The following is a 24,698-nucleotide window of genomic DNA, read 5'->3' on the forward strand; positions in this document are numbered from 1 at the left end:
GTGAATAAGAAAACAACAAAAATCGCTCTGCGCGACCAAATTAACTCGATCAAAAAAAATAACATTTTTTCAGAAAATTATTTTAGATTGAATACCATGGATCACAATTCACACGTCTAGGTTTTGACAATAATCGTGCGGCTGGCGCAGACTGGTCAAAAAAGCTGTTTACAAAATCCATGGATAGATTTAACAGATTTTACGACGAATATTAGTAATTAGGAAATGCCAGGTAAAATGGTTAAGAATTACTAAATATTTTTACCATAATATATTGATAGAATTATCCCTGAGTAATAAAATACAAGAAAGTTTGTCATCGAGATGTTTTAAAAAGGCTTCAGAAAATAGAAAATTCATAAATGCCTTTGGACTGCAATGGAAAATACATTTTGGCCATGACATACAAGCACGGCCGATCTGTAAGATATCTTTCCTTTCGCTCGCTCGCGTGTTAAGTGACGAGAGTGAGTGAAAGATTAGTGCGTGCGATTGAACGCACTCCCGTCACTTAGCATGCGAGCGAACGAAAGGGAAAAGATCTCACCGACCGGGCCTACATAGATGCCTTTGGACTTCTAAGAGTTAAGTATAATTTCATTTTGTAAAAAGAATATAATAAATTAGAATACCAGATTGTAAATAAAATATTTAATAATTTCATACTATCGTAATTTCAATAAATATCGGCATATTTTTAAAAGGTAAATGGCAGGTTAGAAGTGAAGCATGATAATTGTTTATTATGTCATGGTGCGGTGAAAGATTTTGCGTAAGAGGATAGTTTTGTCTTAAGAAGAGTTATTTGTTGCCCTGGTTTCTTTCGACGTTATGTTTTTCTTACATACACAAAATAGTAACACAGTGCAAAAACATCATCAACAATTTTCTAAAAACACTAAAGCTATGTTATTTTTTTTTTTAAAAATAGCGCGATATCTCTCGTATTTTCGCACATACCTTTATAATCATTTCCATAACCAAAGAGTTATTTTCTTGATGTTTATATTATGTGGTCTCTATGAGCTAAATTTAGATCTTTATTGAAAAAAATTGAGATTTGAACCCATTTTTAGGCGTAGTCGTCGAATTACACCACTAAACTATCGTGCTGATTTCAGTGGCGTGATTTCAGGGCGGGCCGCCCCGGGCGGCACTTGCTTGGGGGTGGCATGTTCGCGATGGGATCGTTTAGTGTGGTTCTTAACCCTGAATGCACTAAAACATATATAAATCCACGAATAACAAGAGCTTAATTATAACCAATTTATTATTTTAAGAAATGCTGATTTTATGACCCTGCAAAAAATATATTGGGGGGGGCGTCAATTTTAAGGATCGCCCTGGGCGGCACATACCCTAGCTACGCCACTGGCTGATTTATGAGAAAAATATCTGAAATTTTGTTCTACGTTATTAAATTATCTAAGGCTTCCATTTGAGTAAAATATAATAGCAGCTCGTTAGAAATAAAATAAAAATATACCTATTTATGGAATGGTACGAAAATATTTTATATAATTTTGTGTTTACGTTTACGTTTACCGATTACGTCATCACAATAAATTGACCACTCGCAAGCTAAAAGTCATGTCAATAGGTCGAACTGCACGTGTTTTCAATTCGCAATTGATCGCGCGAACCTATGCTTATATAATTAAGATTTTTTGATGTAAAATTATTATAAAAATTGAGAAAAAAAGACAACATTTTTAAAAGGCTGATTTTACAATCATAACAGTGCCGGTAAATGTTGGATTTATGTATTATACACGTGGGAATTATCATATATGTATATGTTACAGGCAAAGTGTGAGTTTCGAAAATGCATACATTAACTAGTTAATATATGCACTGCTAATCACTTCAGTTACAGTACACACAAAATAATTTATGAACAATGTAACCAGTTGTCGTATGCTCTCACTGTTCGGTGTTTGTCAAAGTATTCAAAATGAAATAATTTATATATTTAGTAAATACTTTAAAGCATTTATATAAGGTAAATCTTATTGCCAAGTTGTATAATCCTCCTTTTGTGTAGATTCTTTGCAGAGAGTAATTCATGGGGTGTTCAAGTTCTAAGCGACGTTTGCTCGCTGCCGCTCGCTACATATTTTTATTGGCTCTATGATTAGTCGCTAGGTTGATTGTCAAAGAAGCTCGTCTGTCAAATCTTGTTCGTTGACGAAGTAACTAGCTCACGTCCGAGAGCTCACACACTCACTAGTTAAAGCATACATTACCTAGGGAAAGTATACACTAAGTGTAGCGTTGTAAGCTTTAACTAAAACTCAGTAGCGTATACTTTGCCTAGCCATTGTATACTTTATAGAAATTTAACACTTCAACTGTAACATATATAATACAAATATGATTTTTTAATTCCGATTGAAACTCAATAGTATTTGTTTTGAAATATTCTATCCATTTGAGACAGGAAATCATATTTTTAAATTTTTCATTATTGAGATTTTTTTCTTCAAATATCTTTAAACTCTAAAATTTATCAAAACATCTTCATTCATCCGGTGGCCGGTCGGTTGTTGTTGGGTATTTGACATAAAATGGCGCGGCACTAATCCAAGTAAATGACATCCAGTGTCATTTTTCTACACTGGTCATATTTACATATGACATATTAGAAATAGTATGTATTTACTAATTACTTTCACATCTAAATCGCTAACTCATCATCTGACTCACATCCTGTCATAAAAATTCAGAACTCAGCAACACTTTCAATATATGTATTTTTAAATACGATGTCGAAGTCAGGAAAAAATTCCAACGACTCCACAGCTCTGCAAATAGCAAAAGTTTTCTATAAGACTATGTATCTTCAATAGACTTGCGACCTTATTTCCAGGGAAGATGCTCGAACAACGGTTGACGTTTGGCGATTTATAACGGTACCCACCCTCCAAGTGGGAGTAAATGAAACAATATACATTTTTAACCATTAAAATGTAAGATCTATGACGTAGGTTACACGTTCAGTCCAGTTCAGTCTATGATCTTCATCGTAAAAATACTGATGGTGGACTGATGAACTGATGGACGATATTACACGAACAGTCGAAGCTGACATCAGTCTGTTATTTACATAATTATTTGGTTAAAATCCAACCACGGCATTATTTGGTATCGAATTGGAAAATCACAAAACAAAATGGAAATGAATTACTTGATTTGGAGCCCATTAGCACTCGAAATTCACCAAACGATGTAAAAATGATAAGAGAAAAATTTTGTCACTATTTCTAAATATTTGACTATTCATTTATTAGGTTATGTTGTATTCGTTTTAGTAAATGCATTAAATATTTTAAGCGTTTTTACTTGAAAATAACATACTCGGGGTCGCTCGAATTTGTCCATAAAACGAAGATATTGAAAGTTCCAACTCTTCGGAATATAAAAATCAACTGCCCCGGCCCCTGATCTTCGAGACATTATTATTTTTTTTAATTCTCGCCGGTTATATGATCTTAATGTGTTTTTTTTTTAAATACTCGATGGTGGGCAGAGGCTTAAATTTTATAAATTATCAACAACCTTTCTAAAGCTTCATTTCTCTTATACCTACTTATTTACATAATTCTTATGGGTTTTATCCTAGAGAGTAGGCAATGATTCTAATGTAAATAAAAAATCTCTCTCGACCTCAAATATTTTCAAATAAAAACGCTTAAAATATTTAATGCATTTATTAAAACGAATACAACACAACCTAATAAATGAATACAGTAAAATATTTAGAAATAGTGACAATATTTTTCTCTTATCATTTTTACATCGTTTGGTGAATTTCGAGTGCTAATGGGCTCCAAATCAAGTAATTCATTTCCATCTGGTTTTGTGATTTTCCAATTCGATGCCAAATAAAGCCGTGGTTGGGTTTTAACTAAATAATTATGTAAATAACAGCACGTCACTTTATTTTTTTCCGCGGAAAACGTATCACCCGATAGCGTTCTCAAGAAGACTGATGTCAGTCTCGTCTGATCGTGTAATATCGTCCGTCAGTCCATCAGTCCGCTATCAGTATTTTTACGATCAAGATCACAGACTGAACTGATGGCAGACTGAGCGTGTAACCTACGTCTATAACTTCTATGTACTATGTATACGCACACAAACGTACCATAATAAAGTTTGTCTCAACTATTTTTTTTAAATATGTGGATTGTGTATAAATAAGTTATTTTTGGGTCCCTCAAGATCAGGAGGCCCCAAGCGCCGCCTTATGCGCTTATGGGGTAATCCGCCACTGCACTCATGTGGTGCAATCTAGCACACTGTTTCGACCCCATCGATATTCAACACACTTTTAAATTCGCCTTTAGTGAGAGAAATCCGATTATTGAATGAACTGTCTGCAGATATAAATATCTTTCATATTTCATAAAGGAAGTCTAATCGGAAATCTGATTTTTATGAGTGAGGCTGATTGGCATTAAATAAGCTGTTATGCTATGTAAGGTGACCAGATTTTAGATTCGAAAATGGTTGTTATATTGCTAAAAATATTATTTAAAAATCACGGAAATTTTTAATCAAAAAAAGGTTATTTTGAAATTTTTTGTTCAAGGAGGACAAAGGAGGACGTCTGTTCACCTTATGTTATGCAATATAAACTAATTTATTGTGCGTGCCGACGAATAGACCAATATTTGGACGCCTCTTGCGCCAAACGTCAGATTGACGTTGAAAAAATGCGGTATTTCGGATGTTGACCCTTGATTTGTCGATGCCTCGTAAAATACGGGAAAGTAGCTGCTAGAATGCGATTGAGCGCAAACACGCGAGACTGTGCCGTTAGTCGTTGAACGAACTCGTCATGGAGCGCACGAGGGTTACTTGCGCTGCTCCGGTAAATATCGCTGTCATCAAGTACTGGGGCAAACGGGACGAGCAGCTGGTGCTGCCTTTGAACGATTCCTTAAGCGCAACCTTAGATTGTGCTGCTCTCAAATCCACTACTACCGCTTGCGCTGATCCTTCCTTCCAGGAAGACAAGTTATGGCTCGATGGCAAAGAGCACCCCTTCGGCCAGAGACTCAAATCCGTGACCGACGAGCTACGAAGAAGAGCAGCTTCAGCCGGCGCCTCCGAATCTCTCCTCAAATCAAAAATACACCTCTGCTCGCGTAACAACTTTCCCACGGCCGCCGGCCTAGCTTCTTCGGCCGCTGGGTACGCTTGCCTCGTATACGCCCTATCCAAGCTCTACAACGTCTCCGGAGACATCTCTTCTTTAGCTAGACTCGGCTCCGGTAGCGCTTGCCGCAGCGTTTACGGCGGATTCGTGCGATGGCATGCCGGCTCTTTAACCGACGGAAGCGATTCGATTGCATTACAAATAAAACCCGCCGAATCCTGGCCTGAAATGCGAATTTTAATCTTAGTCGTCGACGACCGACGCAAGAAAACCAGTTCAACAAACGGCATGAAAAACAGCGTTTTAACATCTGAATTCCTCAAATATAGAACCTCTAAATGCGTGCCGGAACGACTCAAAGCTATTATAAAAGCGATAAATAAAAAAGACTTCAACACTTTCGCCGAGATAACAATGAAAGATAGCAATCAGTTCCATTCTGTCTGCTTAGATACGTTTCCTCCTTGCTTTTATATGAACGACGTTTCACGAATGATCATAGAAATGGTGCATTCATATAATGAAGCTTGCGGAGAGAATAAGGTTGCTTATACATTCGACGCTGGTCCGAACGCATGTCTATTCATGTTAGAAAAAGAGGTGCCCTACTTTTATTCGTTGATAGAAAAAATGTTTCCTAGAAGTATACAGAACGAGAACTACGTCAAAGGTATTCCGATTAGTGAAAAACCTTGCATTAAACTAAATTTAGAACCAAATGCATCCGATTTATTAAAGTATATCATTTCTACTAAAGTCGGTGATGGACCATACCAAATAGAAGATGCTAATGAGCATCTTTTAGATGAAGACGGAAACCCGAAAGAATTACTGTAAGTCTATATTTGTGTTATGGATGAGGTCAAATTTTTTAAATAACAATGAAACATGTCAAGTCATATCTTTGTTATTATAATAAATATTTATATACACATTATTGTTTTGTAAAATAATAAAGAATAAATACATTCAATATATTTTTATTATTCATAATACCATAAATACATTTTGATTTAATATTTAGAATATCTGGATTATTTTATTTAATAATCATGCATATTAAGGAATTGTCATAAATTATATTATATCGTTACATTGAAATCTGTAATCGAATCACAATGCAGTTTTCGTAGCAGTGCTTTCTTTCAACTCTGTTAATGCTCTTGATTCATGAATGATGACAGCATACGACACACCCTGAAACAGAAATTATTTATAAAGAGTGATTTAGTTTGCTCGATTATTTATAAACTAATAGATAGCGCCGTATTTTTAGCACAAAGATAAGGTAACTAGGTTTAATGTGAAATTAAACATCGATTTCAGTCAAAATACCAAATACATATAACATTTTTTTTGGACACGATGACTATCAGAGTTATAATAAGATTTGAATCACACAAATAAAAAATTGTGCTCTTTAACATCACAGCTAAGTTGACCTTTCCTTTAGGGATTCTGTGTATAGACAACCCGAGAATTTATTCCAGGGAATTTTCGGATTTTTCGCTGTCTCGTGTCTCGGAAATTTCAAAAAAATAAGCTGAAAATTGAGACTTGTAAAATTTGTATAATATTTCGTACATTTAATGTTTTTAACAGGACTGTAGAGTCGGGAGTCGTAAAAATAGACCAACTCTGACTCCTTTTTATAATTTTCTTTAACATGTTGAAAAACGTTTATTTTCCACGCTTAAAATAATCAAATCTGATTTAAGAGCTTCCATAAACGCAAACTAACTAGAAACAATTATTTTTTATATCTAATTCAGTTTAAATTTATTAAAAAAAAGATTAAATTTAGATTTAATATTAAAAATTTGATTTAAGTCAAGCTGGCAAAATAAAACTAATGCAACTATCCTTTTCCCTTGTGAGCATAATTATTAAATTTGCAATTTTTATTTACTTTAATGTATCGTTTTATTCATTTTTTTTATTCAATATAAATATTTTATTTTACTTAACATATATTATGTATATTTTTTAATTATTTTTTTGTACTTTCTTTTTTACCTACATCATAATAAGTCAATAAAGGTGAAATAGGTAGACAAGGTATTTTTTTTAAAGAATTAATACACCACCAAAATATTTCAACGGTGAAGAATAATGGATATAATCATCAAAAGGAATTTATGATGAATCATATTATGTACCTGTGTTTTTCCACGAATAATACGTATTTTTTCCAAATATTTTTTTGCGAAATAATTAATTGGGAAATATTAATTATTATTTTTTCAATGATTCAGATAAAAAAATATTCAAAATCTCGAGTCCTGGGAATTTCCAGAACTTTGAAAATCTGTGTCTCGATTCCCAGAATATGAAAATCACGAGACTTCAGAATCCTAACTGTGATGTACACCGAGTGTACATGTCATCTTATTATGTGAATATCTCTATAAATATGTTGTATAAAACGTTCATATTTTAGACATTATTCCACGATACGTATAGAAGTAGTTTGTCAATATAATTATCGAAGTAGTTTGTTCCACCGTAGTTTACTGTATTATTTAGATTTTCTCTAATATAAATATTTTTTTTATATGCAATTTTAAAAATTTTGTAAAATATTTTTTTTTATATGCAATTTTATAATTTTTGTAAAGTCTATAGATATTACAATAATATAAAAAACTTCTTTTACACCAAAATCTACCTAATTCTTGCGAACTTTGTTTGATGATTTTTTTCATATTACATGGTAGTTAAATTTTAACTATAAAAATCGATTATATATTTGTATATTAAAATCACTAATCTTTTAAATAATATTATACATTTAGGTATAAATGTAATACAAAAATTAATTAGTTATGATATTGTCGCTATATAAAAGTGGCAAGTGGAGCTCTAATGACCGTTTATCAAAAAGTTACTGACCGTTTATAACAAAGGTAATGATTAATTATTTAACAAAACTGATCAATACCAACCATAGAAAAGTTATCAACTGACCATTAATTTAACTGACTTTAACAAAATACTGACCCAATAAATATAGGTCATTTTTATATAGAAAATTTTACTTTTTCTATTTTAAAATCCAAACACTGATTTTTATTAATTCACTATATATTAAATGATATAATATTTTATTATCAAAAATATATTTTGTTTAAGCAAAAATGTTGAAAAAGGATGATTTTACAACAACAACAACAAAAAACATTAATTAATACTAATGATACAACTTTTATCAATCTGTAATTTAACATATTGAATTATCTTACGTTTATCGCAAAAAAGTAGAAAATTGTTATTATTGTTTATAAAAAAAGTTCAACCTGTTGTTTAGCAGATCTTACTAATCCGCTATTTGCTGATATAGTGATGGCTCGAATTCTTTGTCCAAAATTGAAAATTAATTTGGATCGTAAGCTTATTCTTCCTTTCGCTTTCAATTCAGCTTGCTTTGCATCATCTGGACCTGATAATAATTATTTAGAAATGTTAGTTTTTAACTATGAAGCATAACTTTTGCTACGAAAAGTATGTGTTTTTTTTATCAAAAAAAAGTAAAAATGTAATAACATTCGTGCCTCAATAAATAAACTTGTATATATAATAAATAAACTCACCGTTTTCTTCATCTGGCATTATAGTCAGACGTTTCTTAAATTCGGCGGTTCTAATTTTTTCATTTGGCCCTCCCAAAAATCGAACTATCGCTTCAAATGAATCCCATGCCACTTGGCAGCAAACAAGATTATGATCTTTAACAATAACATTTCGTTACATATCTACATAAATGTTTATAAACCAATAAAATGTCAAATACCTTTAAAATGCTTCTCTAAGATGGGTTTAACAGGCGTTTTGGCTTCCCAAATTGCCTGTTGACTAAGTAACGGCTGCTTAAAGACAAAGTTGTAGTGACCGTTTGTTAAATTACTCACATATGCCATCATAGTTGTAACGTCTAAATTTAGCATATGTACTTCTTTAATGTTATTTGTGGGAATACTTGTCACAACGTCTTCGTTAAGATTGACTCTTATTGCACTTCTAAAATTTCATCATAGATAAATGTTGTTCAAGCATAAGTTTATACATAGGTAAGAATATATACCTTATAAGATCTTCGTCGCTTTCATCTGATGAAGCATTATCCAATTCTTCTTTATCGAATGTAACTGTAGATCCTTTAACGACGATTCCGCGTTTTTGTAATTTTAATGCCAAAACATCTTCAATACCACTAACAAATTCAAAAACCACCTATTAATATGAAATTTATAAATTTGAGATGTTAACAATTACAATATTCTAACTTAAAAAGTTAAAAATTTAATTTTCATAGAAATAATTTTTCATGATTCATTACTTGTGGTGTTTGATAAAGGTATGGGTGCAAAACGGCGCAATTCAAATAATCATCGGCTTGATCTAATACAGATCTGGTTCCATATGGAGCATTTTGGTCGCTCACTGCAGACAGTGATTTTGGATTACGGGCTATTACTGTAAAACATGTTGATATTATAAAAACTTAAAAACATTTTCCAGGTCGCCAATTTGTAAAAATACCTTTTGTCCACACTTGGCCATTTTCGTTGATTACATCAATGCTGACTTTATTTCCGTCAGTCGTTTGTAAGACTTTATTCACTGATACTACTCCAGGTCGTAAAGCACATTCGACCACCGCTGCTAAATGTCTTAAATTAGAGGAAGAAAGTTGTTCCTTTTTTATTTTTTGCGACAATTTTAACTGAAAGTTGTACAAAAACGAATAATTAAGTATTATCATTGAATATTTACAATCAATTTATTAGAAAAAATATGAATCTTTGAACACGGGTGACCTTTTTAAGAAAATTTATTTCTTGTTTTATTTTTCTCTGCATCTTTGCAACGCCATCTATATTTGAAATTCTGGTTAGCTGCTCTATTAAATCGCTTCCATAAGCAATTTTATCATCAATTTCAACTAAAAGCTCTTTATGAGACAAATCCATTTCGAAAACTTAACCTACGTGTATCAGCTGATTGACAGTATTCTGCGGCCATTAACTTGACCTATAATTTAAAAAAATTGCGTTTATTTTAATGTTTTATATTTAGAAATAAAAAATTGCCATTTAATATAATTTATATATTGATATATTTAATTAAATTTTACAGGTACTTTTTAAAATTGACGAATCAGATCCACATTACAGGGAGAAGGAATATATTTGTAAATAATATAAATTTATCATTAAAAAATCTTGTGCATATTGTTTATAGAAATAAAACAGATCAATAATACTAATATACATATTTAACTTGAAGTCCCCCATCTCTTATATATTTTGTCTTGGTAGGGCTTCGCAGTTGTTACAAACTCTGACTCTTTAATTATGTCAACCTTTTTTGCGTATAATTAGTGACAGCAATAAAAGTAATGAAAACGATTTTTTAATTACAAAAAAAGATTTGCCTTAAATGTGTGTATATTTCCCTGCAAGAATTTTTTTTATTCAATTAAACAATACAAATGATCACAAAGCATGTTTTGAAATGAGTGCGGAATATTTAGTTGGGTGTTCATAATAGAAACTAAAAAGTCATAAGTAAAAATTTGTGAAGAGATAAATAAAATAAAATGCGAAGCTCATGCGCGTGCGTAAATAGCGCGTTTTTCGAATTCTAATGCCTGTACTACACTCTCTCGAAGTAGGCCATGGTTGGCCAAGGACGGAGAATATAATGGGTTAATTCGGGGTTACTTCGGTCGAGTTCGGTTCTGCCCGCTCTATAATCTCTCGGAAGTTCTCAGAGGCTACCGAGAACGGGAGGTAAAGTGGGGGTAATTTAGGTTGACTTGGCCAGCTTCGAGTGCTTCCAAAATTGTCGGAAAACGGACCGAAGTCAAAGAGATTGAAGTCGGAGCTGCTTTTTCGAGCGCGAGTGGTGAGATACTTCCCCTTTCGCTCTCTCGCGTGTTAAGTGACGAAAGTGAGAGAGATAATGATATGGTTTTTCGCAAACTGAGATAGAACAAGTAACTCGCTTCAATTTCAGTATGCGCGTAGGCGTCCTATGGTTAACATGTATGATGAGCGCTGCAGCGCATTATAATATCATATGCTTATCGGGGCTTCAACAGACTCTTACTGACATCTTTGTAAATTTTAGGGCACCAAAAGGGATTAATTATATTTTTGATAGTATATTATTCTAACAGATATCGTTATTATATTTTTTTCATATAAAATTAAATAAATAAAAAATAATTAGTGGAACTTGATTTTGTTAAAAAAATCGTTTCGAATATCCTTATGTATTTTCCTAGATCGGTTTATATAAATGTCACACCATAACGAATCCTTATATAGAATTGATGGCGACAAATTCTAGGATAGTTACAGATGTGGTGTTCGTATTCTGAAGTATCATTTTTATGCCTTATGTCATTTTGCAAAAGCCGACAAAGATTTTGCGTAAAGTGAATATTTACGACCGAAAAGTTTTCACTGATATTGTATTGGTAAGTGTCGGCGACCTTGACCGACTTCAGTTGAACTTCGGTTCGGACAACTTCCAGAGAGTGTAGTTGAAGCATAAGAGTTGAATATCAATCTTAAATTTATTAAGGGGGTTTCAAATAAAATGAATAAAAAATGTTTAATAAAAAGTTGTCTTTTTATTTTAAGTCTTCTATACATTTTTAAATTCACTATAAAGAAATATGTTTTATAAAATTAAATATTTGATTTTTATTTTAGTGTTGCCATCGCATTTTCTTATCTATGAATTGCAAATGGCGGATTTTTCAAGAACGGCGCTTTGTGTTTTGTTACTCATATTTTTTGTTACATAAGAGTGTAACTTATCAAACTATATGCATAATAAAACATGAGTTTATAAATAAATACATTAATATTATATCTTGCCAATGGATGATGTAAGTAAAAAATACAATTCATTATAATCCAAAGATATACCATTTTTTATTTTACATTTGTTCTTTTAATAATATAACAAAATCACTTAGCTTTCGTGTCTATCAAAGATTAGTATGAACAATATTAAAATGCCAATATTGAAATATCCATACCCTTCAAAAGAAAATTTGCATAACAACGTTACCTCTATGAAAAACCAAAACGGAAAAGACAATACTATGAAGTTTAAAAACGAAGACGAAACCTCATCTAATGACAGTTTATCACAAAATCAGTACTCTATGGACGAAAGAAACGGTCAATTCGACAAAAACGAAAATGATGAAATATCTTCCCAATTTTTACAAGTAGTCATTAAATGTTCAGGTAATTGTACAGATTACAATAATATAGAACATGAAAATACAAAAAATGCGTCATTTCAGGTTTAAACGATATAGCCGGACTCGAAGAAGTCAAACAACATTTAAAAGAAGCGATAATATATCCCGTAAAATATCCACACCTTTTTACTGGTAATTTTATATTATTATGTAATTAATATGCTTTTATATCAGTTATAAATTATAATTTTATAATATAGACGGACGGACAGTATTTACAAGGTCGTTATTGTATGGTGCGCCGGGTGTGGGTAAAACGGCTCTCGTACACGCGGTAGCATCCGAGGCTAATTTATGTTTATACCAAATATCCAGTGCCGATATCTCATCTGCTTGGCACGGACAATCTGAAAAGTCTGTAATAAATAATACGCTTAATATAAACATGTCTTATTTCATAATGATAATTCAATTTCAGACTAATTAGAAAATTATTTGAAAGCTTAGGCAATAAGAGATGCTTATTGTTTTTGGATGAAGTCGATAGTCTCTGTAGAAAATCATCTATGAACGATGCCATTCATTACAGACGTTCGACGACTGAGTTGCTAATGCAAATGCAAAACTTTGAAGTAACATGTTCTATTGCTCTTTTATAATCGATTATAAAAAGAGTTATTGAAGAATATTATTTATATAGGGATCTCCGATGTTCATAATTGGTGCTACGAATTGTCCATGGGATATCGATCCTGCGTTTGTTAGACGATTTCAGCAAATGATATATGTTCCGCTTCCAGATTTGTAAGACTCTTTGATTAATATCTGAATAAGTAACTTATAAAACTAATTAATATCTATTTTAGGCCAGCTCGTAAGAATTTAATCATAAGAAATATCGGTAATAACGTTGAAATGTTCCCAAATTCGGATTTTCATCGGTTCGTCGAAGCCACTGATGGATTAACAGGTTCCGATTTGAAAAATTTGATCAGAAATGCGATGATGATACCTTTGCGAGAAATGGAAATGACTTTTTATTGGAAAGAAACTGAAAGTATGTATTTTATGCGTGTACTATTGGTAAATATTTTGTTTCTTATTTTATGGGAATTTTAGATGGTTATATGACTCCATGCAGAGAGTTGGACGAAAATGCAATACGTTGTTCATTAGTTGATATTCCTAACTGGAAGGTATGTATTGATATCACAGATTTATTATATCTATAATTTATAATTTCAACCTTTACTGGCAGAACAAGTAACCTTACTGTGTTCACTTAATTAAAAATGTTTTTATAACCCCAGAAATGCCTCCACAAGCTAGTTCTGCTACTTAATTAATTTTGGTGAAAACGTATCGCCATATATAGCGATGATCTGTTCTTTAAGCTTTGGTGTCCATTCTACAATCTAAAGACAGCCGTGTACTACAATTTGTTGTATTTTTTTATTAGTATCGGTTAGCTTTACCGATCCTGTCGGACGTTCAATTTAAACATAGAGCCCTTCTGCTAAATATAATAATTTTAAAAATCATTATCCTCTCCATCTCTAGTTAATATACATTTCGAGTCCTTACTACAAAATATAATCATTAAAAAATCACAGTATTCAATGTGTTAAAAAAATGCCCAGAATCCTTTTCCCGTTAGTGATTGAGCCTCTTCTATTTTGTTTATATTTTCTGATATTAGTAATAGCTCTTTGGAAATACCGAGACACCGAGAAGGGTTTTAAAATATATTTTCTTTCCATGATACGAGAATGTGAATTATTTCATTTTTATCTAATATAAATATTCATATACAAAAAAATTTCAACAAGTAATCTTAGGAGTGCACTGATTTATTTATAATTGTAAAGGTTTGGTGTCGACCTTTGAAGATAGACGATTTATGGACAGCTTATAAGAACACAGAAAGAAGTGTCACTAACGAGGACGTTCAACCATACATACAATTCAGAGCTGAACGTATGAACAAAATTTGAAGACGAACCATTAATGTATTCAATGAAAAAAACAATTATTATTAAAATTTTATTTCGGATAACATTTCAATTTACTATAAATCATATGTTCAATAAGTCTTACCGCTAGATAAGCTTTTTTTGTGTATGCTTTATCGACTAAAACCAGGATAATCGACAATTCAAATGAAATTTCAGTAACACTCATATATAAATATATATATATATGTACAATAAATTCATTATATATTAATTAGACTTGAAAAAATTTGCTAACTAAAATTATTTCTTGAATTATCAATTACCCATTAAATATGCAGTGTCTCACAAGCAGTTATATAAAATTTTTATTCAAGTCCATGTTTTTCACGTTTTATTAAATGTTAACAACACGCATGTTCAAATTTAAGACTTATGAGACGAATTATCTTTATATAAAGCAACTCATGTGCTTTATATAAATACATGAAAAACAACTTAGGATAAAATGTCTTCAAAGAAACATATTTTTTCACGAGTTTGCAATTATTTTCCATAAAGTCAAGTACAAAGTAAAAGTATCAATAATAATGCCTAATAAAACATTTTTTTCATGTACAAAACATAAGCAAAATGAGTTTTAAATAAAAAAAGAAACATTAAAATGTCCATAACAAATTATAACGATTTACCATTTATACATATACGAAGTGAAAAATAAACAATAAATTTATTATTATACTTAGGTCTATATTTAAGTTACGATTAGTGGATCATGTTTGGTTTTTGTTGTTTAGAAGGCGGCGCTCCGGGCGGTCTTCCGTCTGAGAGCACTCGCTTCACACCGGATGTCTTATTTTCTACAAATAAACAAGATGGCAAATTATTTTATAGTTTATCCCATGCCAATAAGAGTGTTAAAGAAGATATGCGCACCTTGGAGCCACCTGACTTGAGTAGCTGGTCCGTAACCCTTATCGTTTCTGGCTGCAATGCGGAATATTATAGCGGGTTTAGTGGAATTATCTACGTGGGCGTTCCCAAGAGTCGGTTGTGTCACAACACAAGTGTTTGCCTTTCCGCAATAGACACGTACAAACGTTAACTGGATCTTTGCAAGAGCTGGTTCCTGTTAACAAAGTTAAACATATTTGTAGTTATTGTACTTAATGTAGGATACGGCAGAAAGAGATTGTATAACCCTTCAGGCACGTATGACGTGCGTTGCACGCCGATCAAAAACCATCTACAGGGACATATGACGTGCACCGCACGCGCATAAATATGCTTCAAGCACGTATAACGTGCACCGCACGCCCATCAAAAATCCCACACATACGGACGGAAGAAAATAGTGCCCTGTTTTATTATCTACTTATAAGAACAATAGTTTTGTTCAAATAACTTGATAACTATAAAAAATGGATTCAAGCTTTAGATGTAAAAAAAATTTTATTCGAAAAAATGTTCAATTTATCGTTTTTTTCAAAATTATGACCCCAACTTGTCGGCATACATAAAGGATTTTAGTTTTTGACATATATAAGTCTCATAAAGAATGATGTTTATTAGGGTATTTTAAGTATTATTTTTTTTTCGGATTTTTATACATATGTATGGCATCTTCAAAATGGCATCTTATTCGAAAAAACCACTATTAGAATCATCAAAAGATCGCGATTCAGATTCAGATATTGTACATCAATTGAAAATGATATTGAAGAACAAGAGCGCCATGAAGTAGACAATCTTTTTAAAAGCTTCAAATATTAATATGAATTTTATCTTTATCTCCATTAAAAAAAAATATGACGTCCCTGGGACTGAAAATCTATTTTAGGCATACGAGCCTGAAGGGATAAGGGTTCAAATCGACCAAAACGAAACATTCCTCGGCAAGACGATCAAAACTACATTTTTAATCAATCGCAAATGCTATGTAAGTAATAACATATACGATTGATAAAATTACCTTTACGACTGTGTTCATGTTAGGTTTAACAGCTAAATATACGGAATACTCAAATATTCCTTCAGCTGATACTTGAGGAGGCTCCCACGATAGATGAGCGCCTTCCGAAGATTTTGTAATTTTTATTGCAGATGGAGCACCAGGAAATCCAGGTACGCATGTTTTAAAGGCGGATTCCTGCAAAAAAATGTTTATATTAGGAAAAAGTACTAATAAATTAATGTTCTGCAAATAGAAAAGTGACAACTTAAAATAATTTATAATTGTTTAAAAAAAAACAGTTACTTGCAGAAGAGGTAGCTGATTAATTATTCTTTCAGAAACAAGATTTTTCCAAAAAGTGATTATATTACAATACCCTTGCAGTTGTAAAAACATAATAGATTTTCTGTTTTCTATCGACTGAGAAAAATAGATTAATTCTAGATAAGATATAATGTGTTCCAAGACTTCAAAATTTTTAAGAATCAATCTTATATAGTTCATACATGAGAGCCAATTTATCTTGTAATATACATATATTCGACAACTCATCAAAATTTTTTTTAATCCAAATCGTCACTTTTCCATTAAAGAAGTAATATAATTTATTATAAGAAAAATCCTTACCTCGCCAAACTCGCCTCTACCGCACGAATTTATTGCTGCTATTCTAAATTTGTACCCGGTTCCGGGCTCTAGAGGAATCACAGGGTAGCCAGATATATCAGGCAGATTATCCAACGTCAGCTTCGATAGATCGATGTTGGGATCGGATATAAAATTTTGAACTATATAAGAAGTGCCTTTTACAATACCTACAGTATACCAGGGCTCTTCTTGATTCTGTTTAACTTCCTTGAATCATAGGTCATATTATTAGAATCATCAAATCAAAACTTATAAGTAATCAGAAAGAGACGATGTTAAACAAACTTTTGTGCTTTGTTGTCTATTAAGGGCAGCACTAGCTAAAGTCGCCAAGGCATCGCCAACATCGTGAGTTCCTACTGAATTTATAGCAGGATTTCCGTTGCTGTTCATCGACGATGAAACAGCGCTTTCGTCCGCTCCCATTAATTCGGCGTTCGTTGACGATACATGATGTAACACTATAAAATTATGATAATAAAATAATTGTAATTATCGGAAACGTGTTTTTATAGTAAGGGTAAAGGTAGATAATTACTTCCTAATGCTACATTACTAGACGAAACTGCAGTGTGAGAACCGGTGGAATTCGTAATAATCGGTCGATTGAAATGTATTTGTTGATTTAACGTTATTGCATTGTGAGAAGGCGTCGAATCCTCTACTGGCGGAACGGAAGTATCAGGATGTCTGAAACAATATTTATAGCATAAAAATTTAGATAGATAATTTAAAATATTAATAGACTCACTCGTTTATATTATCCAGAGGAATATCGTTATCTTCATTAGATTCGGGAATATTTGGCATAGCCAAAATTTTGAGAGCATCAGTTGCCAGTGAAGATACTAGCGCTATCCTATTATTGCTATTTTGACAATCTAACATATTTGAAGAGGTGCTCGGCAGGAGATCAGAACTTTCTACATCAGAACTCGATATTGCAGAGTTTCCGATTGATAGCAGACTATCGGCGGTCTCGGCCGTACTAGAACTAAATTTTTAAATATTATAACGAATGGTAAATTCAAACGATGAATTATCATTACAATGTACGATTACCTTATACCGGTTTGTAACATATCGGCAGTGCCGCTAGATACATCAGGTGGTCCAACGTCATCACTGCTTGCAACGTCTGCCGTGAGAGGAATGTCTGCTTCTCCGGTAACTCGTTCTTATTTTATTAAAATAAAATAAACTTTAGAGCTTTGATAAAACTAATTTAACTTAAATCATCATCATGAAATCAAAGTTAAATTGCAACCGAGGTCAAGGGTTAACGATGGAGATATTGTTAATTGTTTTTGAAAAATTAAAATACCTTCGGCTTCTCTGCTCGACGGCACAGTCGCACCCGAAGCACCGGCAGAAGACACCGATTGATCAGGAGACTCTTCGGGTTCCGTCAAATCTGCTGTTCTTTCAGAAGTTTCGGCACTTTCGCCTTCGCGTACTCCTTCCGAATCAGGTTCAGTGTCCATTTGTGGAGAATTTGCTTCAGTGTGAGCCTGTAAAATTAATTAAATCTAAATGTAGAAATTTGGGGACTGGATAGTTTCAAGAAAATTGTTGAAAAATCTAATACAAGAATTTATTTACGAAAGTGGCTTGTATTATATAGCATAAAATACTGTTTTATTGTATAAAATACATTTCGAAACGGTCGATTGTTACAAAGCTAGAAAATTACATAAATGTACTATCACACATGCAGGAAAGTTAAAATGAATATAAACTCACAGGCGTCGATAAGCAATTATCGCCAATGTAAGACGAAGGATCCTCCAACGATTGCACAGTCGAATTGAGGGGTTCCTCTAATTCCATTGGGACTCCGCCCCCTTCTGCGTCGCCTTCCTCGGGCGCACCGTCGGCTCTCGCCTCATTGCTGCATTCTTCGTTGCCGTTTTGAATTCCTAATCGCAGATAAAAACAACTTTTTTAGGTTAAGCCACTTATGTCTCGAAAAAGCTGATTCCTAGTTTTATATAACGCGACCGCTATGAAAAGCGAACGCGCTGGCGGTAAAAGGGTAAAATAAGAGTAAACTCGCGTAAATTGATATTGAGACGATACCGGCGACGTCCGCAGTTCCGTTGGCGGGCTCAGCCTCGGGCGCTTCGGTCGAGCGCGCGGCCTCCATGGTGGGCCAGGAACCAAACTAGCAAAAACTTCGCTTTACAATGTGTGATCTCTGCGTTGAACTCTGCCTCTTCTCTGTCCCTTCACTTGCCGCTTTCGCTCGCAGCGTCAGTCTTAACAAACACAACAAACGCGCATACGGCGTCCATCTTACCCATAGACGCGACGCACTCTTGTCTATGGATGTCAAAATGGCCGTTTTTACAAATATTATTATTTTAATTTATCATTCGAAACAAAACAAATAAAAAATGTATTTTCCTAATATATCTAACATAATTATTCTAATGTCTAACTTTTTTATTTACCCTAAACTGTTACTTTCATTACGTATTCAAAAAATGAGGATAAAGCTTTTAGCTTTTGCTGCAATATTTCCGCAAAGCTTATTTTTCCCCAAGATAAAGTGGTGTCCATCACGCCAGTGTTACCAGAGTTCCGACATCTTTTGGCAATAATTAACCTTAATATATATACATAAATGCCCCCCCAACAGTATGTTAAATGTCGAGTAGTGTGACTTATTCTGCCAGTTGGACGTTGGAAGAGCTATTTGACATACCTTTTATTTCACACGAATATATACTTTATATCGATATATACATATATGTATCTATCCCCAAAATTTTGAAAACCACAATTACAACATGTTCATTACCATTTGTCCAGATCCCATAAAAAATATACTGGTACCGAATCGTATTTAAAAGAGGACGCGATTGTAATTCTTGAAGAATTACTGAAAAGCTGAATTGTCAACAACAGCTTTCAGTAATTTAAAGAAATGTTTAGCGACACACAACTTTCTGTGAGAACCCAACGACTCGTTTCCCATCACTCCTAAAAGAAAGGCGCTGGGATATAGGAACGAATAATAATCAAATAGCCTTTTATAAATGTATCTTAAGAACCTTTTCGACTGAAAGGGAGTATTTGATGATTCAGGGAATCCAAATTCAAGAATTTCTCTAACCAAAATATTCCCATCGAGATCGTAGGAAAAAACTGACGGCGAACGGGATTGAGAAAATAACACAGTATGGCATTTTCCGACACCAAAGGGCAGACGGTTAACGGAAGCCCATCTCCATAGAGTCTAAATCGCTCAAGAGTCCGCAACAATTCGAATGCATTTATACAATTTTAAATTATCTGCATAAAGAAAAAAACTTGATTTTCTAACTGTCGTATTTATGTCATTATTAAATAACATAAAGAGCAGAGGGCCCTGGTTGGACCTTTGAGAAAACCCCGAAGAGGCGAAAAAAATACCTTTTTGACAATCGGCCACCATACATTACAAACTATCTACGGTCGCTCAAATAACTCGAGAATAACCGAGTTAAATCATTTGAGCAACCGAGGTCTGAAAATGTTTTTAATAATAACCCATGACAATCGTTGTCGAATGCCTTCTCAAAATCTGTATATAAAACGTTTACTTGAATTTCCGCATCGAGAGATTTTATTACCATTTTGGTGAAGGTTAGTAACAGTAGAACGGGCGGGACGAAACTCATGCTGTCGTTCCAAAATATTTGCTGAAAGTAATTAACCCTTTAGACGCCAGTGACGTGCCTGCACGCCAAAGTTGTCGGACCGTCAAACGCCAGCGCGTGCAGGCACGCAAATGTTATTACGGACACATTTATTAATAAAATTGATTTTTTTTCGTTAATTTAATACAGAGACATCTATTAAATGGAATGTGATCGTTAAAATGTGCAATTTTTGAACCATTCTTTTATTATTTACGATCGAGCATACAGACGTTGTTAGGGCTGCTACAATGTTTTTTTAAAATGATAAAAAAACACAATTTTTTGTAAAAAAAAAACATTTGTTGAATTTGAATTTTGTTTATATTATAACATTATTGCCATATTTACTTTTTTTAAAATTTTTTTGACAAAGTTGAAATTTTTTAAATATATGAAGTAGCCGCCATTTTGATAAAAGATTTTGATTAAAACAACGGAAATTATCGTGTCCCATACAAATATTAAAAACAACCAAAAACATATAATATAAACCACATACAATATAAATTACATATAATATTTGTGTGTGGCAGCCCTGACAGTGGTTTTTAAAACTTGTTATTTCTGTGCTTTTTTTTCACTTTTATGTTAAAATTAATAAAAAGGAAAGTAAACAGTGATTTTCCAGGTAAATAATGTTCCTCTTTCATAATAATTTAAAGGGTTGAAAATGGTGGCCTACAGAGCAAATTCATAGAAATTTGCTTGGCGTTGAACTGGTTAACGACATATATATGGATAATCATTTCGAACAATTTTGCAGGAGCTGACAACACTGCGACTGGTCCATAATTCCTTATTTACAATCACTTTCGGCGTCGACTTAGTATCGAATTTAGTGTTATTGAATTTTCAGAACGCTTTGGTTTAATTAATTATTTGTTTTTACCAATTTCTGTAATAATTGTGATGACAAAAAATCAAAACACTTAATGACCAATTATCACAAATCATTAGTTTTATTAACACAATTACTTGCTATTAAAATCTTATGAATTCTTCTTTGGCGAACAATTGGTGACATGTGTCAATTAGACACAGATTGTGCCGCCGCAGTATTATTTATTGAATTGAATATGTGGTATGTCAAACTCTCGTCGAATTCCGTCAAAGAATTTGCTACTCTGTCGCCGTCACATGTTACTCATGTTATAATGAATGAATAAATAAATATATAAATAGGCCTCAACATCTCTGTCTATAATGATAAAAACAATAAATTTATCATAATCATAATTAATATTATTTTTAAATTACTTTACAAAAAAAAATCAATTTTTATATAGGGCTAAAAATATTATTACTAATTAATATTAAATAATAATGTACGTAATAAATAGATTTCATTTCAAGTTCTTTTTAATACATTTTATGGACACATCAAAATCAGGTGATGTCTTTAGACCAAAAGCACACAAACGTCAACAGCAGCTGAAAATAATGTTTACCTTTTTTAACATTGCAAAATTAGATTTGAATTCGAAAACGAAACAAGTTTTGTATATCGGACGACAGGTAATATAAATGATATAATAGTACATATATATTTTATTTAAATCTTGCTTACAATATTGAGATCTCCCATACTTCGAGAATATGCAGTCGCAGCGAAGAAGAAGAAAAAAGAAGGGCAGCCGTTATGGCGAAGAATTTGCCTAAAAAGAAACCTATCTCAGGAGTTAAACACATATTATTAGTCGTGTCGGGAAAAGGCGGCGTCGGAAAAACTACAACTGCCGGTATACACTTGAACTTTGTATCATGCGAACAAAAATGTAATTCATCTTTTTATTTTGTTTATTAGCAAATTTAGCTTGCGCGTTAAAAGTAGTCAACGACACGAAAGAAATAGGACTTTTAGACGCTGACGTATTCGGACCCTCCGTCCCTTTGATGATGAACCTATCTGGAGAGCCAATGTTGGATCATAATAATTTAATGGAACCGTTGATAAACTACGGTGTTAAATGGTATTGAACGGATTTTTTCAAGTATCGAGTTATAAGGGACGAAAGTAATGTTTATTTATTTGTTGTATTAAGTATGTCTATGGGACTGTTAGTGTCCAGCGAGGATGCGATTGTGTGGAGAGGATTGATGGTCATGCAGGCGCTGGACAGATTGACGCGACAGGTGGCATGGGGTCCTTTGGATTGCTTGGTAGTAGACACTCCGCCGGGAACCGGAGATACGCATTTGTCACTGGCTCAAAATCTTCCAATCGACGGTACACAACTTCCATATTAAGTCAGAAAAGTCCACTGAATCCACTTTTGTGTCTAGCATTCGTATGAATATTTTCTTTCTATTGCATAATAAATTATTTTGTCACTTGCAAAAATGGAGGCGGTGGACATTTTTATATTAGGTCCAGTCGATATGATATATATATATATATAACTCTTCTAGGTGCTATTTTAGTGACAACTCCTCAGATGGGATCAATACAAGTCGCTCGTAGAGGTGCAACAATGTTGAAAAAGGTTGGAATACCTATATACGGAATCGTAGAGAATATGTCTTACAGCATATGCGATCAGTGCGGGTCTGTGAATCACGTTTTCGGAAAAAATACAGAGACCTTATCTCGGCAATTGGACGTGCCCATTCTGGAGAGTTTCGAACTGAACCAGGCCGTGTCGGAGTCGACGGCCTCGGGAACGCCCATCGTCTTATCGCAGCCCGACAGTAAATACGCAATCAACTACAAGAGCCTCGCGACTAAAATATACGACTTCTTATCTAAGCAATAGATTATGTAAATATGTAAATAAAATTACAAAAAATACTACATGACAAATTTAATGTTTTTAATATAAGTATAATTAATGATGTATGTTCATATCTTGTATCTTTTCGCTCTTGTGAGTACCGTCGCAAAAGGGTCGAAGTTTCGTCTGCTTACAGTTACATAACCAGTAATCTTTGGTTTCTTCGACGACCACTCTGACAGGGCTGAAACATACTTAGTTGCGTTACTTCTAATCAAAAAGTCAAAACATATAAATGCTTAAATTCGCAACCTGTGCTTCAATCTCAAGTAAGGGTCTCTGTGCGTTCCGTCGCAGAATGGCTGGTTTCTAGATTTTCCACATAAACACCAATAATAATGTTTTCCAGCTTCCAACCTCACTTTGAACGGCTTTTTGTCGTATACGTATCCATTAGTTGGTTGAAGCTTTGCAGTGAACAAGTCGCCCACTTTATTTATGGGGATCGGAACTTTTGTTTTAGTGCCAGTGGATCTTGTCTAAAATAAAAAATCGATATAACCTCACATCAAGGTGATATAATATAACACGATGACCTTTCTTTACGTTATATAATGTCCGGAGTACATTTCGGAAACACCTATTAGATATTAAATTGAACATATTTAATAAGCTATACGATTCGTTCACTCTTTGGTTAGACAGCCGGAAAACACAGAACCTTGCCAGACTAAAAAATGTTTATTTAATACCTACTTGTCTTCTAAACCCCGGTTCTATATTTTATACATAAATATAAAAATATTTTTTTTAGCATTCAATTCAATTCAACTCAGAATTACCTTTAGCAGTTCTTATAGTAACAATAGAGCAAAAGCACATTTATGGGCACAGAAAACTAGCGAGGCCGACGCAAGGTCAAAATAAAAACTACAATTTAAATTCAATACGAATTATGTTAAAATAGTGAAATATTTACAAAATCAATTGTCTTCGATTGAATATAATGTGTCATCGTAATAAAATCGTATACGCGAGAGCACATAGAGCAGTGACAGCTGCCGCCTGTACGTCCTCCATGTCGGGAAGCGCGCACGCGTATGAAATTCCCGGCTGTGCGGACGCTATTCGGAAGACGGCAACCTTGACCGGCTTCAGTCGAACTTCGAAATTTCCGGCTGTGTGGACGCTATTCGGAAGTCGGCAACCTTGAGCGACTTCGGTTGAACTTCGGCTAGGACAACTTCCAGAGAGTGAATAGCAGGCATAACACTTACGTGACTGCAGCGGAGGGCAGAACATTTTTTTGGAAGATCTCGATGAAAGGCAACGGCTGGTGTTGCCTCGTTTACCTTTCA

The 24,698-nt window shown here is 33.3% G+C and overlaps 6 protein-coding genes across 6 annotated transcripts; 3 read left to right on the forward strand and 3 right to left on the reverse strand.

Moving 5' to 3' along the window:
• Window positions 1-3,960: 3,960 nt before the first annotated feature.
• Mvd (mevalonate diphosphate decarboxylase) lies at window positions 3,961-6,137 on the forward strand. The gene is made up of 2 exons (XM_088185282.1): window positions 3,961-4,511; window positions 4,595-6,137. Exon 2 carries the CDS (start codon window positions 4,844-4,846, stop codon window positions 5,999-6,001), a length of 1,158 nt encoding a protein of 385 aa, XP_088041408.1. The 5' UTR covers window positions 3,961-4,511; window positions 4,595-4,843; the 3' UTR covers window positions 6,002-6,137.
• Window positions 6,131-10,200, reverse strand: LOC148236119 (UPF0415 protein C7orf25 homolog). Its single transcript, XM_088185283.1, has 8 exons — window positions 9,982-10,200; window positions 9,704-9,887; window positions 9,501-9,637; window positions 9,246-9,394; window positions 8,955-9,181; window positions 8,755-8,889; window positions 8,461-8,603; window positions 6,131-6,361 (listed from the first exon to the last, which is right to left on the reverse strand). Exons 1-8 carry the CDS (start codon window positions 10,132-10,134, stop codon window positions 6,278-6,280), a joined length of 1,212 nt encoding a protein of 403 aa, XP_088041409.1. The 5' UTR covers window positions 10,135-10,200; the 3' UTR covers window positions 6,131-6,277.
• Window positions 10,201-11,886: 1,686 nt separating this feature from the next.
• LOC148236120 (vacuolar protein sorting-associated protein 4B-like) lies at window positions 11,887-14,445 on the forward strand. Its single transcript, XM_088185281.1, has 9 exons — window positions 11,887-12,065; window positions 12,156-12,432; window positions 12,492-12,581; window positions 12,650-12,803; window positions 12,868-13,021; window positions 13,090-13,193; window positions 13,256-13,446; window positions 13,509-13,585; window positions 14,258-14,445. Exons 1-9 carry the CDS (start codon window positions 12,057-12,059, stop codon window positions 14,381-14,383), a joined length of 1,182 nt encoding a protein of 393 aa, XP_088041407.1. The 5' UTR covers window positions 11,887-12,056; the 3' UTR covers window positions 14,384-14,445.
• Window positions 14,446-14,686: 241 nt separating this feature from the next.
• On the reverse strand, window positions 14,687-19,270 carry LOC148236121 (uncharacterized). Its single transcript, XM_088185272.1, has 11 exons — window positions 19,023-19,270; window positions 18,687-18,862; window positions 18,268-18,454; window positions 18,006-18,120; window positions 17,695-17,937; window positions 17,482-17,633; window positions 17,229-17,404; window positions 16,923-17,150; window positions 16,314-16,490; window positions 15,278-15,470; window positions 14,687-15,201 (listed from the first exon to the last, which is right to left on the reverse strand). Exons 1-11 carry the CDS (start codon window positions 19,087-19,089, stop codon window positions 15,107-15,109), a joined length of 1,809 nt encoding a protein of 602 aa, XP_088041398.1. The 5' UTR covers window positions 19,090-19,270; the 3' UTR covers window positions 14,687-15,106.
• A 2,760-nt stretch (window positions 19,271-22,030) lies between these two features.
• Nubpl (NUBP iron-sulfur cluster assembly factor, mitochondrial) lies at window positions 22,031-23,429 on the forward strand. The gene is made up of 5 exons (XM_088185284.1): window positions 22,031-22,144; window positions 22,206-22,368; window positions 22,434-22,599; window positions 22,672-22,856; window positions 23,039-23,429. Exons 1-5 carry the CDS (start codon window positions 22,070-22,072, stop codon window positions 23,380-23,382), a joined length of 933 nt encoding a protein of 310 aa, XP_088041410.1. The 5' UTR covers window positions 22,031-22,069; the 3' UTR covers window positions 23,383-23,429.
• Window positions 23,416-24,070, reverse strand: LOC148236123 (uncharacterized). The gene is made up of 3 exons (XM_088185298.1): window positions 23,947-24,070; window positions 23,653-23,879; window positions 23,416-23,584 (listed from the first exon to the last, which is right to left on the reverse strand). The coding sequence occupies exons 1-3, from the start codon at window positions 24,001-24,003 to the stop codon at window positions 23,455-23,457; spliced, it is 414 nt and encodes a 137-aa protein (XP_088041424.1). The 5' UTR covers window positions 24,004-24,070; the 3' UTR covers window positions 23,416-23,454.
• Between the last annotated feature and the right edge of the window lie 628 nt (window positions 24,071-24,698).

The sequence above is a fragment of the Plectrocnemia conspersa genome, unplaced genomic scaffold (genome assembly GCF_051122295.1).
Source record: "Plectrocnemia conspersa isolate PC_06_02 unplaced genomic scaffold, ASM5112229v1 ptg000004l, whole genome shotgun sequence".
Lineage (NCBI taxonomy): Eukaryota > Metazoa > Arthropoda > Insecta > Trichoptera > Polycentropodidae > Plectrocnemia > Plectrocnemia conspersa.

Bases quoted from the DNA above. Each gene is read 5' to 3' on its own strand.
- Mvd (XM_088185282.1), top strand. From the start codon at position 4,844: ATGGAGCGCACGAGGGTTACTTGCGCTGCTCCGGTAAATATCGCTGTC.
- LOC148236119 (XM_088185283.1), bottom strand. From the start codon at position 10,134: ATGGATTTGTCTCATAAAGAGCTTTTAGTTGAAATTGATGATAAAATT. The intron at 8,890-8,954 runs GTATTTGACATT...TTATTGTTAAAG, and splicing joins CTTAGAGAAGCATTTTAAAG to ATCATAATCTTGTTTGCTGC. The intron at 8,604-8,754 runs GTGAGTTTATTT...AATTATTATCAG, and splicing joins AATGCCAGATGAAGAAAACG to GTCCAGATGATGCAAAGCAA.
- Nubpl (XM_088185284.1), top strand. From the start codon at position 22,070: ATGTTTACCTTTTTTAACATTGCAAAATTAGATTTGAATTCGAAAACG. The intron at 22,369-22,433 runs GTATACACTTGA...TTTGTTTATTAG, and splicing joins CGGAAAAACTACAACTGCCG to CAAATTTAGCTTGCGCGTTA. The intron at 22,857-23,038 runs GTACACAACTTC...TAACTCTTCTAG, and splicing joins TCAAAATCTTCCAATCGACG to GTGCTATTTTAGTGACAACT.
- LOC148236123 (XM_088185298.1), bottom strand. From the start codon at position 24,003: ATGTTCAATTTAATATCTAATAGGTGTTTCCGAAATGTACTCCGGACA. The intron at 23,880-23,946 runs GTAAAGAAAGGT...TTTTTATTTTAG, and splicing joins TACTCCGGACATTATATAAC to ACAAGATCCACTGGCACTAA. The intron at 23,585-23,652 runs GTTGCGAATTTA...AGTATGTTTCAG, and splicing joins TACTTGAGATTGAAGCACAG to CCCTGTCAGAGTGGTCGTCG.
- LOC148236120 (XM_088185281.1), top strand. The intron at 12,433-12,491 runs GTAATTGTACAG...GCGTCATTTCAG, and splicing joins AGTAGTCATTAAATGTTCAG to GTTTAAACGATATAGCCGGA. The intron at 12,582-12,649 runs GTAATTTTATAT...TTTATAATATAG, and splicing joins ATATCCACACCTTTTTACTG to ACGGACGGACAGTATTTACA.
- LOC148236121 (XM_088185272.1), bottom strand. From the start codon at position 19,089: ATGGAGGCCGCGCGCTCGACCGAAGCGCCCGAGGCTGAGCCCGCCAAC. The intron at 17,634-17,694 runs GTGAGTCTATTA...ATATTGTTTCAG, and splicing joins CCTCTGGATAATATAAACGA to ACATCCTGATACTTCCGTTC. The intron at 16,491-16,922 runs GTAAGGATTTTT...ATTTTTTTGCAG, and splicing joins GTAGAGGCGAGTTTGGCGAG to GAATCCGCCTTTAAAACATG.